This window comes from Enhydra lutris, unplaced genomic scaffold (genome assembly GCF_002288905.1).
Source record: "Enhydra lutris kenyoni isolate GAN:26980312 unplaced genomic scaffold, ASM228890v2 scaffoldscaffold245, whole genome shotgun sequence".
Lineage (NCBI taxonomy): Eukaryota > Metazoa > Chordata > Mammalia > Carnivora > Mustelidae > Enhydra > Enhydra lutris.
In genome coordinates, this window is record NW_019154329.1 from 1 (window position 1) to 19,162 (window position 19,162).

Below are 19,162 nucleotides of genomic sequence, written 5' to 3' on the forward strand. Positions count from 1 at the left end.
GTAGGGCCTCAAGATCTTCTGTAGGTGGCAATGACCGCTTGTGTTATCCCTTCCTACCCTGAGGTACCTTTGCTCTCGAGATGACCTCAGAAAGTGATTAGGGTAGGCAAGCTGAGGCTATAAATCCATAAACTTGGCTGGCTCAGCCCAGAAGGGAAAAGGCAACTCCTGTCTCCTACTCAGCGACCCACTCACTGTCACCCAGGTCCAGGCCCAACACCCACCTCTCCCAACCCCACCCCCATCTCTGCCTTGCTCACTTCTTCAGAATCTCCTGCTTTTTCTGCTCATCCGAGGTGGGCAGCCCCATGGACTTCTGCCTCTGGTCATACATCATCTTTTCCACCATGCTGCGGGTCTCACTGTCCAGGTCTGACAACTAAAGGCAAGCAGAAACAGGGACAGGTGAAGCTCTGGGACCACCTATGCCCTCACCTCCCAGCTGAAGCCCTCCCGCCCCCCACAACCAGCCAGGGCTCACCTTGGAGTTCTCAGGGTTGATCTTCTTGGTATTGATCTCAGGGTCACTGGACACTAAGCGGCTCCACCACTCCATCTTGTTGATCTGTGAGGAGGGGAACCGCCGGGGGACTGGAGGTCGTTCCCTCTGTGCCTTAGGATCCACCCCTCAACCTTTCCAGGACCCAACTCGCTCCCATCCACATCCTGCATCGGGAACCCACAAAGACCTGTGTAGGGACCTAGGGTGCAGATGGGCAAGGCCTCTGCCCTCCCCAGTGGCTGGGGGAAATGGACAAGACGGTCACAGATCAGCGTCATTGGGGCAAAAATCAAGCACGGGGAGCTACTCATCCAGGGCAGAGAGCGAGAAGTTAGAGCAGCACCTGGGCTGGGCCGGAGGGGGACACAGTACACCTGATGAAAAAGCAGGGCAGGGATTCCAGCTGGGAGGAAAATCAAGTACAAGGGCACAGAGAGGTGACAGAGAGGCAGGTAGGCTAGGACAGGCCTTAGGGAAGCCTTCCTGGGACCCATGACACTTTAGAGACACATTTATTTACATTACGTGTACTGCCCCATCTCTGAGGGGAATGACCGGAGGCCTTCTGAGGGCAACTCGCTACATTTTGTCCCCTGCTCTCTCCCCAGCATTTAGAACACCCTGGCATGTAGTAGGTATTCACATATTCGCTGAACCGAATGCATGTACAAACCAAAGGAAGATGGTTTGGTCCCAAAGAATTTCCATCTTAATTCCACCCCAACCTAGAGAGTAAGGCTGGCAGATCTCTGAGTTGCCCTTTTCCTGACTCTAAAATGGGACAGACCTACATTAAAAATATTGGGCAGACTAAACATGTCTGCCAGACTCCCCCACATGGTCCCTAGGTGAATGAGCAGACACCCGCCCTCCTTTTTCCATCAAGACACAGAGGAGGCCAGGCTGCTCGCACCTTCTCCAGATGCACCGTCACCACCTTGCCGTCCTCGATGAGCCATGAGCTCTCCTCCACCTTCACCTCGTTGTACAGCTCCCCGTCAATGACTGCCGGCTGTCCCTTGAGGCCCACCCGCAGGTGCCGCCGATGGATGTCCACCACCACATCCTTCCCCTTCAGCCGGAAGTTCACATGGAAGGGCAAGGCCAGCTGCACAAGGCAGGAGAAGTCAGGAGGAGCCCCAGGCTGGCTCCCTAACCTCCCAACCCTCACCCCAGTCACTCACGTCCAGCTCGGACAAGGTCTGCGTCCAGCGGTAATTGGGCAAGTCGGCCCCATTGCCAAGGTTAGGCTTCAGTTTCCCTTTGTCTTTCTCGTCCTCCTCCTCCTCGTCCTCCTCAGCCTCCTGCTCACAGTTGGGGTGCTCAGCTACTTACCTGACAGACACAGACTGCACCCCACTGAGCCAGGCCCAGGGCTGGCACTAGGCATACAGCCGCAAGATGAAACAGACCCGGTCCCTGCCCACTCCATGGCCCACTGGGAGCCAATGGTTACAAAATGGTTCTGATCTCTGCCCGAGAGGAGCAGGAGGCCATGTGACAAAGGACACAGCTGGGGAACAGTGACAGTCAGAGATAGACCCATAGAACCTAGCTGGAGATTCAAGCCAAAGGACTTGGAAAGAAAGCCCAGCCCAGAACAGAAGGTCACAGGGTAGCCATGAGCATGGTTGTTCTAAACAAAACCAGGCTGCCCGATGATCAATTCTCTTCTTCTGTGTCTGTAGGGCTGAGACACCAAGTGTCAGACCAGAAACTCTGGAGAGCCAAATCAATGTCCCAAGGAGTGTTTGGGAACTGGACTTGCATCACAGGGAGGAGCTCCGAGGGGTATATCCCCTAGATGTATCAGAGCAGTAACCCCCCCAACAGGGCCAGGCTGGGCACGGAGCCCCCAGCCCAACCCAAATGATACCTGTCCAGGCACTGCCCTCTGGCTCTTGGGCTTTCCTTCCAAGGCTTTAAGGCCAGCGGGTTGTTTCTTTTAAACCTGGTCCTGTGGTCCAATGTCTATGAGTGAGATCTGGAGCTTTGGGGAGGACCCCCAAAGCTGAGGGAGAGGGTATAGGGGGAGGCATTCCAGAGACAGAGAAAGGCCAGAAAGTGCCAGGAAGTTCCCAAGCCCTGACGAGCCTCAGGCACCCCCAAGGCCTCTCACCTGCTTTCCCGGGGAGCCGAGACTGCCGTTCTTGAGCTGGGCCTCGTGATTCTCTGCATCCTTTTTCTGTGGCAAAAGGCACAGCAGTTGGCAAGAGAATCCTTGCTGCCAGTGCCCATGGGGAGGGCGTCAGGAGTGGGGAGGCCCGCGCATACCTGGTCAATCTCCAGCTGCAGCCTCTCTGCCTCCTCATCTGTCAGCTCCTTGATCTGGGGCCCAGAGCTCTCGGACTTGGCCTCCTTGGCCAGCCTGGCTGCCCGCTCTGCCTTCTCCCGCCGGTCAGTCTCCTGCCGAGCTCTCTTCTCCCGCCGGGCCTTCTGTGCCAGCTGGTTATGGTGGTTGAAGGTCTGTGTGATGAGCTGGGGAAGGGAGAGAAGGCGATGGGGCACTGGGGCTCTGGCCGGTGGCCCAACGCCTGGAGTCCAGTCCCACCTTTATGCGTTGGATGCCTGGGCACGGCACTGTACTCGACCTCAGTTCCTCATCTATAAAATGGGGATCAGAGCTATTATGACAATACCTGCAAGTCCCTGGCGGGACAAACAGTGGCTATTTAAAAAAACAGTCTAGGAGGCGCCTGGGTGGCTCAGTTGGTTAAGTGTCTGCCTTCGGCTTAGGTCATGATCCCGGAGGTCCTGGGATGAGCTCAGCAGGAAGCCTGCTTCTCCCTCTCCTTCTGCCTGCCGCTCTCCCTGCTTGTGCGCTCACACTCTCTCTGTCAAATAAATAAAATCTTTAAAAAAACAAAACAGGGGCGCCTGAGTGGCTCAGGCCACGACAAGAAAAACAGTCTAGTGACTAAAAACACGGACAGGGAAGGCGGACAGGTTGCGTTCTCATCCAGGCTGTTGTATTTTTGGCAAAGGACCTAGCCTGGAAAGGCTTCAGACTTCTCATCTGCTCAGAGTCCTTACCGACAGAGCTGGGCTGTTAGAAGCTGAACTCCTGAGCTCACAGGCCCGCGCTGCCCCACTGACTGCTCTCTTCCCCACCGTCTCCAGGACAGCAGACCCAGTGCTGCCTCCCTCAGCACCGCCCCGACCTGCCACATCAGCAGGGAGCCAGGGAGAGCTTTCTTGAGCGAAGAGGCTAGAACCTGCCCTCGGCCTGCAAGCTATCAGTGTCGAATCCCTCCTCTTCCACTGTGCCTCCCCAGAACACTTCCAACTCACATCCAGCTGCCACTGTCACTATCTGGCTGTGCAGCCTTGGACCAGCGAAGGACTCTGACACTTTTTAAGCCCGATCTTCTCACCTGTCATGAGGATCGAACACGACAGACGTTTACAGAGGCTGGCACGGTCCCGGCCAAATCACAGCCACATACAAAGTGTTAGCTTCCCAACATCCCTTGCCCGACTCAGGCTAACCCAGTGTCAGCTGGTTAGGGGTGGAACAAGTACATTCCATGCTATAAAAAAACAATGGGAGAGATGGCTTACCTGTTTATACCGACAGGTCTCCAAATGTGGCTCCACTCCAGACCTACTGAATCTGGGGTGGGGCTCAGCATCCTATTTTTTTTTTGTTTAAGATTTATTTATTTGAGCGAGAGCGCGCACACAAGCACGTGAGCATAGGTAGGGTGCGGGGGGAGATAGGCAGAGGGAGAGAGAATCCTGAAGCACACTCCCCACTGAGCAGGGAAACTGATGCAGGAGCCAGAGTTCCCATCCCAGGAGCCAGAGTTCCAGACCTGGGCGGAAATCAAGCGTTGGCTGGGCCACTTAACTGACTGAGCCACCCAGGCACCCTGACAGTCTGTATTTTTAACAAGCCTTCCTGCCCACTTCTCAAGCAGACCAGAAGAGTCATACCTAGACAGCAGTTCCCAGACCACTCTTACCTGTGTGACCCTGAGGTCATCACTCTGTGCTTCTATTTCATTATTTTCAAAAGCAATCTTGCATAAGCTGTTCTTTGCCTAGAATGTCCTTGTCCCTACTTCCAGGTCATCTGGCCATCTCCTGCTCACCCTCTAGGACCAGCTCCAATGTCTCCAGAGCCGCACCTCCTTACCTTCAGCAGGCCCAGGACACATCCAACTCAGGAGACCCAACCGTGTCCACCCCCACACCTGGAACAGGCCTCTCGAGGCACTCACAACAGGATCAGTGGTCAATTTACCATCTTCTAAACATCTCTAAGCCAGAGCGGGAGGGAGGGAAGGGTCTCCAAGAGCTGAGAGGCCTGCATGGGGCTCAGGGTCACCAAAGTAACCCATGGGCTCCTAGACCTAGGTTCTGGCAAATGTCCCATGGCTTCTCATTCATTTGGTGCCAATTCCTCCTGCTACCTTGGAACTCCCAACTTCATGCCATACTGGGGTAGTTCCATCCTCTGCAAGGCTAACGGGCACCAAAAGCATCCCCTAAATCAAATGGGTTGACAAAATGGAGCGCATGTGAAACAGAAATGAGTCACCCGAAGGCCATTCCGCTGTCAATAGAATCAGTCATGAGACAATTACGCCAGCGGAGGCTGTTCCACCACAGGGCCTTGGTCCCAAATCCCTAATCGGGAAGACCTTGAACTCAAGCCATTTGCCAACCAGTGGTCACGGGGAGGCAGGCGCAGGGCCCTCCCCTCTCCCAGCTCCAGTGAATCATGTTACATCCCATTTGTCCTGTTCCTTCCTAACTCCTGGAGGTTAGGTGAGGGCAGAGCTGAACCACCAGGCACAGTCAAGGCCAATCACAGCAGACTCTGACCCCCTCCTCCCAATCTCCTCCTATCAGCTTTACCCAGGCCCAGCCCCAGGCAGAGACCCCTGAGGGCATGCAGCCTACTCTGCAATGCCAACTGGCAGGCCATCACAGAGCCAAGCATCAGTCACTGGACACATCTTCGGGAACCACAACCCAGCAGAGTGGGTAAGGGATGAAGACGGTTGTACTAGTTCTAGAAGACAGGCCCCATACCCAAACACAGGCTTTCCCTGACCTAGGCTAGGTAATTGGGGAGTAAAGAGTGGTTTCCCCAAGCCTGGCCAGGAGAGACATGGCAAAGGGGGGGGCGGGGGCAGTGTGTGTGTGTGTGTGTGTGTGTATAACACACACGAGAGACAACACACTCCTGTTCTAGAACTTCATATAAATGACCTCATTCAATAAGTACTCTTAAGTGTGTGTCTTCCTTTAATAGGCTGACCAATATTCCACTAGATCAATTACACGTATACATGACACTCTTTACTCATCCACCAGCAGAAGCTTGAACTGCTTCCACCTCTCGGCTCTTGTGCACAGTGCTGCTGTGAACACGGGGGTACAAATCTCTCAAGAACCTGCTTTCAGTTCTTTTGGGTATGTACCTAGAAGCTGGATCACTGGACCATACAGTAGTTCTATTTTTAATTTTTGAGGAAGCACCATGCTGTTTACCATAGCAGCTGTACCACTTTGTATTCCCAACAATAATGCACAAATGTGCCAATTTCTCTGCACCCTTGCCAATATGTGGGATTTTTCTGTTTTTTTTTTTTAATAGAAGCCATCCTAATGGGCATGAAGTGATATTTCATCATGGTTGATTTGTATTTCCCTGATTAGTGACATTGAGCATCTTTTATAATAAAAAATTGGGGAGCGCCTGGGTGACTCAGGTTAAGCCTCTGCCTTCAGCTCAGCTCATGATCATGATCTCAGGGTCCTGGGATCGAGTCCTACATCAGGCTCCTTGCTCAGCAGGGAGCCTGCTTCCCTGCCCTCCCCTCCACCTGACTCTCTGCCTACTTGTGATCTCTGTCAAATAAATAAAATCTAAAATAAAAATAAAAAAATTTTAAAGAGCCACAATAATTCACTTTTACCAGAAATATCTGAAGATTACCCTTTTTTCCACATCCCTGTAAGCAATGCTTTTTGTGGGTCTTTTTATGCTTTCATCAGCTTGGCAGGAAAAAAAGGGAATCTCACTATGTCTCCTAGATTTCCTAGATTACTAGGAAATATGCTCTTTGGATCTTCTCCTCTTGGAATTGCCTAATTTTCTGCTTATCCTTTTCTTGTCAATTTATAAGTTCCTGCATATTAAATTAGTCATTAAATTTTCTGTCCTCTGTAGTGAACATTTTTTCCAAATCTACTGTTTTCCAATTAACTTTATATGTCTCTTTTGCCAGACACACACAGTTTTCAACGTTTGAAGAGGCAACAAGCTACCTTTTCTTTTATAGCTTCCAGGTTTCTAATTTTGCAAGGCCTCTCCCACACAAGATCATATGGTTTCCTAACTTTCCTTACCGGACTCTTCTTGGTCTGCAATTTATTTTTACGTATGAGTGAAACAGATGGTATACTTGTAGTTCTTTACAGATAAATAGCCAGTTGTAGCAGCAACGACATATTCAATCATCCTTTGCCTACAGAACTGAATTACTACATCAGACGTGTACTGAATTCTCATATGCTAGACTTTTTCTAGGTTCTCTATTCTAATTCACTGTCCCACTTTTCTCTTCCTATGTCAATAACACACTGATTTGATCATTACGGCTTTCCTCAAATCCACACTCCCTTATCCTGAATTCCTAGCCCCCAAAGCTATAAGAACCACGGAAAGTGTTTTTGGACTTACAAGTTTGTGGCATGAAGGTATTTATAGTCTTCCTATCTCCCACTTGGTATGAATATTGATACACATTTCTCTACAGAAATACTAATGCTTCATTATAGGATGCCTCTAACTCACGGAGCATATGTTACATACATTATCGCACTGTAACAAATTACTCTGTGTATAGTATATGCCTTGTATCACCTCCTAAAATCCAAAGAATTCCAAATCCCAAAATACATCTGGCCCCAAGGGGTTCAAAAAAAGGAGCACGGGGGTGCCTGGGTGGCTCAGTCAGTTAAGCATCTGTCTTCGGCTCAGGTCATGATCCCAGGATCCCAGGATTGAGCCTCACAATGGGGAACAGGGAGCCTGCTTTCTCCCTCTCCCTGCCACTGCCCCCGCTTGTGCTCTTTCCCTCTCGCTGTCAAATAAATAAATACAATCTTTAAAAAAAAAGACCATGAACTTGGTGCGCCTGGGCAGCTCAGCTGGTTGGGAGTCAACTCTTGATTACAGCTCAGGTCATGATCTTGGGGTCGCAAGATCAAGTCCCGCATCAGGTTACCCACTGAGTAGGGAGTCTGCTTCTCTACCTCTTCCTCTCCGCCCTCTGTTCCTTCCTTCGTGCACTCTCTTTCTCTCAAATAAATAAATCTTAAAAAAAACACACCATAAACTTGTATACTCAACACCAGCCACTTCATCCACATGACCTCCTTTTACCCTCACAACAGCCCCATAAGATAAGGATTAAGACCACTTTATAGGGGCACCTGGGTGGCTCAATGGGTTGAGGGCTCTGCTTTCGGCTCAGGTCATGATCCCGGGGTCCTAGGATTGAGCCCCGCGTCAGGCTCTCTGTTCAGCAGGGGGCCTGCTTCCTCCTCTCTCTCTCTGCCTGCCTCTCTGACTACTTGTGATCTCAGTCTGTCAAATAAATAAATATATTAAAAAAAAAAAAAAAGACCACTTTACAGTTAAGAAAATATGATTCACCAATGTCACAAAGTTGCTGGGCGGGGAGGTGGGTGATGGACCAGGGACTGGGATTCTAACTCACATCTGCCTGACTCCAGAGCCCATGCTCCTAACCAGTGCACTTGCAAATGATGTAGTTGGTGGCCTGCACACAGTAGGCACGCAATATAAAAGTTACTGTGTTACAAATGGAGACCAGGTGGGAAGGCTGGACAGGTTTTTGCCTGCCCATGAGTCTGACCAATTTCCTGGGGAATAGCTTTGTTTCTAAGGAACAAAGAACCAAGGAGCCCCCATCCTAGGTTAGTCCCCACTTAATGCTCACATCCAGCACACATCCAATGTACGGCAGCTACCATCATCCCCAGACTTTTTTTTTAAGATTTTATTTATTTATTTGACAGAGTAAGAGAGAGAGAGAGGTATCACAAGCCAGCAAGAGGCAGGCAGAGAGAGAGGGGGAAGCAGGCTCCCCACCGAGCAGAGAGCCCGATGTGGGGCCCAATCCCAGAACCCTGAGATCATGACCCAAGCCGAAGGCAGAGGCCTAACCCACTAAGCCACCAGGCGCCCCAAGATGCCACTTTTTAAAAAGATTTCATTTATTTGCAGGGGGGGCAGGATAGGGAGAGAGAGTCTGTCAAGCAGACTCCTAGCTGAGCACAGAACCCAATGTGGGCTCCATCTCATGACCCTGAAATCACGACCCAAGCCAAATCCAAGAGTCGTGGACACTTAACCAAAGGAGCCACTCAGGCACCCCAATACCACTTCTTTGTATCACTCACCTCTCTCCTTTCATGCAGCTACCTCTTACTCATCCTTCAAACTTCAAGCACCACTGCCTCAGAAAGTCTCCCTTGAACCCCCATTCTAGGTTAGTCCGCACTTAACACTCCCAGGGCTTTTCCCTAACTCCCATGACTTCCATGTTTTGGGGGCAGGGGCAGGGTGCTACACCGTGAGATCCATGAAAACAAAGACCACATCTGTATTCACCTCTGTAATCCCAAAGGAGCTGGTATAATACCTACCACAAACAAAGCATTAAGTGTCTGATAAATATTCATTGAATGAATGACTATTAGAAGGCAGTCTAGGCCACTGAAAAAACAGGAGGTGTTGAGCTAACACAGAAAGAACACTACAGGTAGGTCCACCTTCTTCCATTTTGCAGACATACAGACGGAAAGAACCACAGTACCAATGGTAAATCAACCAACCCACACAGCTGGGCCAAGATCCCAGGAGTCTCCACTCCCAGGCTATTGTGTCCATAACAGAGTAGCCTCAGATCATCAAGATACAGTATAGAACATTCCAGCTTGTCAGATCCCTGAAGCCACAGAAAGCAGTTTGCAAAATGTCTCCTCCTTGTCACCATGTCTCTGTGAGTGAAAACAAGTAACAAGGTCCTAAAAGTCCTTCAGTGAGGTAACATCTTCATGACTTACCAATCTTCAAAAATACAGCTATAACCTAAGGAATCAAAAGGAAGTTCAAGGTCTCAGAGCCTGTAGCACAAAGTGCAATACCCAAATCCATGAACTTCGGGTCACAGTGCCTGGGAAGATTGGAACTGGATGGCTTTAAGTTTTCCTGCATTTCTTTTCTTACCCCCCCATTTTTTTTTTTTTTAATTCATTTGACAGAGATCACAAGTAGGCAGAGAGAGAGAGTGGGAAGCAGGCTCCCCGCTGAGCAGGGAGTCCGATGCGGAGCTCGATCCCAGGACCCTGGGATCATGACCTGAGCTGAAGACAGAGGCTTTAACCCACTGGGCCACCCAGGCGCCCCCTGCATTTATTTTCTAAGCTCAATTTCTAACATGCCCACTCTCATCTCAGCTAATCAGATAAAACCTCCTTGATGCAAAAGGAACCAAGAAGTGTGGTGTCAAGGGCAGAAGGCAGTTTTACAACAGAGTCTGGTTCCAACCCTGGCTCTTCTACAGCTTAGCTCAAGACTTTGGACAAAGTCCCACAGCCTGGGTGGCACAGTTGGTTAAGCGTCCACTCTTGGTTTCGGCTCAAGTTGTGATCTCAGGGCTGTGAGATCAAGCCTAGAGGCGGGCTCTGAGCTCAGCCAGGGAGTCTGCTTAAGACTCTCCCTCTCCCTAGGCCCCTCCCCCCAGCTCATGCATGTGCATATGTGCACACTCACTCTCGCTCTCAAATAAATAAATAAATCTTAAAAAAAAAAAAAAAAAAAAAAAAGACAGACTTTGGACAAAGTGCCAAACGCTTTGAGCCAATTTCCTCATTTGCAAAATGGGAATAGTAACACCTGCCCTACTGAAGCCACCAAAGGATCATGGGAAATAGGGGTAGGTAAAGCACCTGGCAAGAAGGGCTTCAGTACATGACAGTTTGCTTCCCTTCCCCAACTCTTCACCCTTGCCATTTTATCTCTGCTGAAGGTTATTACTATGCCAAGGGAAGATCAGGTGAGCTTTACTTCTGAAGAAACAGAGGCTCCAAAAGGACCACAGGCCCCAACACTCACCTTTTCTGCCATTCCTTCTTCTCCTCCAACAAAAAAGTCTGTTTTGCGTCGAAGGAAGCTGAAGAAAGTGTTGACAAGCTGAAAGACAGAAGGAAACTGAAGCTGTGGAGATGCCATATCGGGAGCCCCTCCAGATTCTAGTCCAGGAGGGAGCTCGGGACTGGACTGTTTCACCCTGAGCCTCTCATCTGAGGAGACAGCCTCCCCAACAGGCCCGACCTTAGTGACTTCCACTAGGAAGCCCAACCTTATTCAGATCACCCAAGAGACAGATTTTTCATTTCTCTGTATATGTGTACATGCATTTCACATTCCTTGAGGCTCTAGAAACAGCCTAAGGGTATAGAATACTCCTCTGCATCCAGGGCTTGAAACACCTAGGCCAGGCTTTCCTTCCAGGTACTAAAAAGTCCATCCAGACTGGCACTGCCTGAGTTACCAGGGCAGAGCCAAAAAGAGGGGAGCAAATGAAGCCACTTCAAAGGGTAAAACCAACTAACTCTGGCCAGTTAACCAGAATATTCAAGTGGGTAAGCACACGGGTTGGAGCATCAGACTGATACATATTAGCTGTCATCCTGGGGAAGTTTCTTAACTCTAGAACAGAAATAGCAGCAGGACCTATTTCTAGGGACCTAGTGAGGATCCAATGAGATACTGGAGGTGAGGGCCTGAAGCAGTGTCCCACCCTGAGCAAGAGACCTCCTGCCAGAGTGTACTCCTCCCACGTAGGTACGATGAACTGTGGCTTCTTCAACCCCAAAGCTGGGCACCAGAACTGGCTCAGCGCATATGCTCACTAAAACTTCTGCTGAATGAAAAGATCTAGTGGTGACCTAGAGTTAGCATATACAAGCCCTTTTATTTGCTCAAATGAGTGGTTCTAAGGCTGATGCTAGAACTTAATCTTCATGGTTGAATTTCTACTTCTAGATTTTTGATTCACTCAAAAACGCACTCCCAGATCCAATTTAGGATCAACAATTTAGGAGGATGGGGGAGGGAATCTTTACACACATGCAGATTAATAACTCTCTTCCCAATTCAAAGGGCTTAGGAGTCCTTGGTTTCCACAGGGACCTGGGTAAAAGAATGGGAATGGAAAGCTCAAAGAAAACATGTTCCCAGTGAGATAAAGAATCAGCAATAAACTGTGGAAAGCAAGCAGGCCTAAGGAATGTGGTCCTAAGTCAGGAACACGGTGGGTGATTTTGAGCAAGTTCCTTTGGTTTCTTTTCAGAATGAGAGTTCTTGACAGGCTTTCCTACTTCTAACTTTCCAGGTTTTTGGTCCAAAAAACCAACTCCAGAATCTGTAGCAGTTGGTCTGTGTGTTACTGTGTGGTCAGTATGCACGATTATGCTTTTGAAAAGCTCTTTTCAAGCTCCATCAGGGCAAGGACAGACTTCTGCTCGCATCTATATACCTAGGACCCAGTCCGGGGAGTGTCTGGCACATTACTGACAATTCATTACTGTCCTTCACTTCAAGACACTACTCTCCTCACTACTCAGAAAATATGAGATTCGTAGCTCTGTCTCAAAGACAAAGGAACTGAGCCTTGCAGATGTGCAAAGGTCCCTTGTGGGTAGGTGGTGGAAACAAAGTGTAAACCCAGGCTTCCTATTCCCCATTCAAGGCCTGAAAGGACCACGTGCTAACATCACCCCCCCACCTCAACCCCACCCCCCACACGCACATTCGTCGGCTCGGTCCCGGTCTTGATAGATGCAAATCCCGAAGTCTAGGATGGTTCATCCTAAGAACTGCTCTTCGGGGGCGGCCATCAGAGAGAAAATGAGGCCGGAAGCATGTGTAAGACTGGGGGACCAGCTACGGGGGGCGCTGCGGGTTTTCCAGGGCCGCGTTCCGAGACGCAGGAGTTGCTAAGACTCCTTAGCCGAGTCTTAGTCAGTTGCTAAGATTCCTGCGCGGCGCCGGGGGCCTGAGACAGAAGTGCGGTGGGGAGGCCAGACCGGAAGCTGGGACATGGTGAGAATGGAGGAGGATCACAAGAACCCGCGAAGCCCAGGGGTGGATCTCGGCCCGCGAAGGCAGGGAAGTGGAGTGAGGGTGTCTAGGGCCGCGCGGGTGGGCGAGCGCCGCGACACCAGGCCAGGCCGAAGCCGCGCGGGCCGTTACCTCCTGCACGCCGCCCTCGTGCTGCTGCGCCATGGCCAGCAACATGCCGTCGAACCGCTCCTCCTCCTGCTCTCCGCCCATTGCGCCTGCCACTAGCCAAGCTCCGAGATCCTAGCACCTCACTCGCGTCCCGCGCTCTCCCGGCTCCTTCGTGTAGCGTCCGGCCCAACCGCTCCAGTCGTCCGCCTTCCGCAGCGGAGCCGGAAACACGCACGCGCCGCACCGCCCAGGCCCGCCTTCTCGCCCTCTCTTCCCGCCTCCCTCCCGGCCCGCGACCAGTGACTGCGCGGCAAACAGCCCGCTTCACCCACCATTGGTCGACTCTCTGAGCCAATCGACGAGCGCGTCCAGGAGGCGGTGGGCGGAGCCCAGGATCCCGGAGTTTGGCGTGAGTTGCTATGGTCACCAGATGATTGGAGCCTTCCAGAAAACCCTGAGCTGCGTTCTGGTGGAGTTGAAAAAAGGACAAACGGCGCTTCTGCCTCGAGAGTAATTTACCATTTTATAGAACGGTGGAACTGAAAATGTCTTTAGTTTTCTCCTTCAATGTTTCCATGAGGCAATGGAGGCCCAGAAAGAAGGCGCTTGTCTGAAGGATAGCCTACCTCTGTCATCATCGCCAGGACCAGCTTCTTGGAATTACAAACTGTAGATTGGCGCGGGCCTCGGTCTTGGAAGTGCTCCGTGCTTGGTTTTAATGTTCTTCTGATGCAGTGCTGAAAAATCTTAATTTTTTAACAAAAGACAACACGTTTTGCACTGGGCTCTGCAAATTATGTAATGGTTGCTGTATATGACCTTCACTTTTTTTTTTTTTTTAAGATTTTATTTATTTATTTGACGGATAGAGATCACAAGTAGGCAGAGAGGCAGGCAGAGAGAGCGAGAGGAGGAAGCAGGCTCCCCGCCGAGCAGAGAGCCTGATGCGGGGCTCAATTCCAGGACGCTGGGATCATGATCTGAGCTGAAGGCAGAGGCTTTAATCCACTGAGCCACCCAGGCGCCCCTGACCTTCACTTTTATTAATGTGGGGGACATGTCCCAGCTATCTAAGGCCAACCCCTCCACATTTGCAGTGAATTTAATCATCTTAGTCTTGTTATTATCCCCCCCTTTTTTTTTTTAATTTAAAATTTCCTGCATCACAAATTTCTTCTGGATCATTCCTTTCAACTTACAAACATGCTCTAATGTCATTTATTTTTTTTTACTATTCTGTGACCCCCTTTTCTCTTTCTACCACCACAATTTTCAGTTCTCGTTTTCAGCAAAAGTTGAAAACATTGCTATACTTATCTTTTCCCTTTGTTACCTTCCATCTTTTCTCGATGTATTCTAATTAGTTATTTCTTAAAAGACTAGCCAAGGGTACAATGACCTTGTGTTGCCAAAGCCCATGGACCACTATTATTTTCCTCAACTTCTCAGCTGCATTTGACTTAGTTTACCCCTTCTTTTAGGAACACTTTTTGGAGGGCGCCTGGGTGGTTCATTTAGTTAAGCATCTGCGTTTGGCTCAGGTCATGGTCCCAGGGTCCTGGAATTGAGCCCCTGGTTCAGGCTCTCTGCTCAGCAGGGAGTCTGCCTCTCCCTCTACCCGTTTCTCCCTCTCCCTCTGCCTGCTGCTCCCCCTGCTTTTGTGTTCTCTCCCTTGCTACCAAATAAAACCTTAAGAAAGAAACACTTTTTTCCCCCTTTAGGCTTCTGATAATGGAATTGTGTTCCCCAAAATTCATATGTTGAAACCCCCAATGTGACATTTTAGAGAAAGGGCGATTTAAAGAGGTAATTATGGTTAAATGAATTCAAAAGGATGGGGCCCTAATCACAACTGAAAGAGTGTCCTTACAAGAAGAGGAAGAGAGGGGCGCCTGGGTGGCTCAGTGGGTTAAAGCCTCTGCCTTCGGCTCAGGTCATGGTCCTAGTGTCCTGGGATCGAGCCCCACATCGGGCTCTCTGCTCTGCAGGGAGCCTGCTTCCACCTCTCTCTATCTGTCTGCTTCTCTGCTTACTTGTGATCTCTGTCTGTCAAATAAATAAATAAAATCTTAAAAAAAAAAAAAAGAAGAAGAGGAAGAGATCCCCAGGAAATCATGGGTACACAGAAGAAAGGCCATGGGTGGCAGCCTTCTGCAAGGCCAAGAGAGAGGCTGTGTGAAAAAGCAAACACTTGATCCTGGACTTCCAGCCTCCTGGACTGAGAAAATACATTTCTGTTGCATAAGTCACACTGTCTGGGCTATTTTGTTATGGCAGCCCTCGCAACCTAATGGAGCTTCTATGTCACCACACTGACCTGGTTTTCTTTCCACGGCACTAACACTTTCTCAGTGTCCTCTTCTACCTAGACTAGTAAATGTTGGTGGCTCTGTCCTTTGCTTTCTCCTCTTCCCTCTCTACACTTTCTTCTTAGGTGATCTCATGATATCTCTGGCCCAGACCTTGCCTGAGCTCGTGGTTCTTCTAACTACCTCCTGGACAACTCCCCTTGATGATTGATAGGTATCTCAAAACTCCCTTGGCTTTGGGAAGGTGAGAAAGTTCTGGAGATACATGGTGGTGGTGGTTACACAACAATGCGAATGTACTTAATGCCACTGAACTGTATACTTAAAAATGGTTAAAATGGTAAATTTAACGTATATTTTACTACAATAAAGAAATTTATAATTTTATGAGACAATATGAAATTTAACTCTGACTAGGTATTTGATTATATTGAAGAATTATTGTTTTAAAAAAACTAACATGGCCAACATCGATATTCTCCCCCCACACACAAATTAATTCCTCCCCAAATCCCCACTGGGTAAGATGGCCCCTTCTAGCACCAATGTGCCCAAGCCCAAAGCTCCACTCATCCACCTGTTTGCACAGGCCAGAATCTAGTCTCATCTAATCCATTAGTAAGCCTTGTCAGCTTTTCCTCCAAACTATATCCTCTGTCCCCTTCTCACCTTGCTGTGTGAAGCAAGGTGTTGTTACTCTAGTCCAAACCAGCATCAACTCTCACATCCTAGCTTGTCCCCCTACCTCCTTTCTTGCCCTTTCTGGTCCATCCTCTACTCAGCAGCCTAAGCAATTCTTCTAAAAGACAAGCCAGAGCTTATTACTCTTTTGCTTAAAATTAGCTCTTATGGATTGCCACTGCATTCAGGGTAAGTTCCAAACTCCCAACCATGATCTCTGAGGAGTCACACCATCAAGGCCCTGTCCACCTCCCTAGATACACTTTGTCCCAGGATCCCCTTCACTCACCAGGCTCCCTCATTGGCTTCTTTCCCTTCCTCCAGTGCTCTGTCCTAGTTCTGAGGCCTTTGCCAGTCAACTTCTTTCTATCCATCAGGTATCAACCAAAATGTCACTTCTTCTGTGAGGCCTTTTACTAACCCTGATGTACAGATTAAGTCCCCACCTCCATGATTCTTGCTTTCAAAATGCCTTGTGCTCATCCTCTGTAATTACTGACTACATTGAAACATACAATTAATAAATTTTGGTTCATCTCCTCTCACTGAAATATAAACTCTATGAAAGCCAGCACCTGCTTGATTCTTCTGAGCATTCAGCTCAGAACCTCAAACATTGTAGAAGCTCGGTAAATAGTTAGGGAATGAATAAGTGGTCTTTGCCTGCTACCATTGAATCTCATTATAGAACTTATCAACAAATACTGGTAAAATTGATCAACTTAAGTGCCCACTACTGTACTGAACACTTGATAAACATTATTTGACTTAACATAATGTTCCTATGTTACTGTCTCCATTTGGGGGGATGAGAAAACAGAGACAGAGAGGTAGTCATGTGCTCAAGTCACACAGCTGGAAGAGTAGAGCCAGGGTTCAAAGCCATGAAGCCAGATTCCAGAGGCCACACACATTACCCACCTCCCCTCAGAGTTCTGCCTCCCTGAATTAGGACTCTGATTTTATAAATCATTCCCAGATGCTTGTCTGATATGACTCCTCCCTGAGAAACCGAGACCTGATCTTGGACCCTGGTGAATTCATTGAAATAATACATGTTTCCTGGGAAGGCCTCTTGGTGACCAGCCAGCAACACCAACACAGGTAGGTGGGTGATCATACCACCGTGGGCTAAGCGCTCTGTTAAGGGTGTGGGCTGGGTGACCTGGGAAGTCAGGAAAGCAGCAATTTAGTCTTCTGCAGAGGTGGAGAGGGAAAAACATGAAGTCTGTGCTAGAGAAATAACATTTGTTCTAAGACCACGAAAGGGGGCTGGGGGCTAACTAGGCAGGTAGGGTAAGGGAAAGGCATTCCAGGCAGGAGGAGCAGCATAGGCAAAAGCTTGCAGGTACAAAGATAGGTGACAAGCCCAGGGAATGAAAAGGTGCTTAGTACTGCCTCTCTGGCTCCCAGTTTTTGTCCTTAACCCAGGCCTCTCTGTCCTAGAATCTGGTAGCTGGCCCCTCAGTTAGTCTGAGGGCTCTGTACACAAGGGGAGCAAACATGGGCACCCCGGCCATAGGATTGCAAAGCATTTTAATATGCATTATCTTATGGAATGCCCTTTAATTTCACAGATGACACCCAGCCCAGTGCCTGACACACAGTAGATGCTCAATAAGCCTCAGTCATTATAATTCTTGGGATGATGATGACTGTTGCTCCTGCTTGGGTAGGAACTCCTTCATCCCTTTGTCGTTTGAGGATTAACTGAGATCACTGCAGTGAAAATACTATGTAAACCAGAGAGTGCTGTACAGGGAGAGCATTGTCAGGAACTTTTCCTCCAGAAAGCCTTCCAGATTCAAGTTACTCTGCCCAGCTGCCCCATTTTAGCATCCCTGTCCATTGTTGATGTGGGTGTCCCACATCCCCTTTTGGAACTACTGAAAGCAGGACTGTCTCTCCCTCCTCAGAATGGGGACCCCTCAGGGCTGGCCTGTGTCTCTCCAACAGACTGAAGACTCCCCCTTGAATGGGGACTCCCGAAAGTTGACCTGTGTCTCTGCCTTCAGACTGAAGGCAGGACCCGAGCAGAGGGCTGCTGATGGGCCATCTCCCCCACAGAGGCCTCCCACCCCCTTGAGTGGATAGCTTCAGTCATGCCCCAGGCCGAGAGAGCCCTGCTGAGGCTGTTCCTTGTCCTCCAGGACCACCACAACTGACACCTTGGCCTTCAGGCCACACACAACACTCAGAAAACACAGTTCTCCACATGCAAACAAAAACAAACAAACAAACAAAAACGCAAGATGAAACCTGGGGGATCCAGCTTTACCATACACCCCCCCGCCCCCAGCCGAGAGATCTCTCTTCTCTGGGTCTCCTCCTCAAGTGCCTCCTCTAGAAAATGCAGGTGAGACCAACAACAATAGTGATGACCACTGCCCTTCCTTTACAGAGCACTGGCTGTGTGCCAAGTTCTTTGTCTCTTGGTGTCCTGACAAACACCCAGAAAAGATGCTACTAGGGGTGGATTTTCCATGAAGCTTCACTTGTACATCCAAGGTCTTGGGAGAGGCCCAGCAATGTCTTCTAGATAGATAGATATAGATATAGCCTTGTATGTTATATTATATATAATACATATGTATTCTTTTTAATTTGCAAAAATTTTATTTATTTATTTATTTATTTATTTGACAGAGAGAGACAGGTAGTGAGAGAGGGAACACAAACAGGGGAAGTGGGAGAGGGAGAAGCAGGCTTCCTACTGAGCACGGAGCCCGATGTGGGCCTCGATCCCAGAACCCTGGGATTATGACCTGAGCCTAAGGCAGGGGCTTAAGGACTAAGCCACCCAGGCGCCCCACAAAAATAAAATTTTAAAACTACAATTGCTTAAGACCACCCTTTCTTTCCACCCTATCCCACTTCCCAATATGAATGATTCCCAAGATACCTGGAAGTACGTGGGTGGTGGGGGAGAAAGAAGGATCTGTAAAGAGCAAGAAGCCAATCTCTGCAAAATTCTTTCAATCATCACTAAATTGTCTGTCATTTAATAGTGACGCCAACTCAGGAAGGAAGTTCTCTCCTATAAGGAATATGCAGCCTACGCAATTACAAATACTCCATGCATATCTTTCTTTTTTGATAGTAATTACACAAAGTAGAATTTATCAAAATTCCGACTACACACCTCTAAGCACTACTACAAGTATCAGAAACATCTATGTGTGAAATGGCATGTTTACATATCCTGGCTATCAAGAAGAAAATATGTTTATATTACTAAAAAAAAAAAGAGAAGAAAACATGTTTTTTTAAAAAGATGTATTTATTTACTTGAGACAGAGTGAGAGAGAGAGAGCGCACATGCAAGCGGGGAGAAGGGTAGAGGGAGCGGGAGAGAGAATCCACAAGCAGACTCCCTGCTAAGCATGG

The 19,162-nt window shown here is 48.9% G+C and overlaps 1 protein-coding gene across 1 annotated transcript; it reads right to left on the minus strand.

Moving 5' to 3' along the window:
* Positions 1-241: 241 nt before the first annotated feature.
* Positions 242-13,008, minus strand: LOC111140205 (nuclear migration protein nudC). The gene is made up of 8 exons (XM_022492539.1): positions 12,807-13,008; positions 10,665-10,742; positions 2,777-2,980; positions 2,622-2,687; positions 1,687-1,806; positions 1,416-1,610; positions 482-565; positions 242-379 (listed from the first exon to the last, which is right to left on the minus strand). Exons 1-8 carry the CDS (start codon positions 12,885-12,887, stop codon positions 257-259), a joined length of 951 nt encoding a protein of 316 aa, XP_022348247.1. The 5' UTR covers positions 12,888-13,008; the 3' UTR covers positions 242-256.
* Between the last annotated feature and the right edge of the window lie 6,154 nt (positions 13,009-19,162).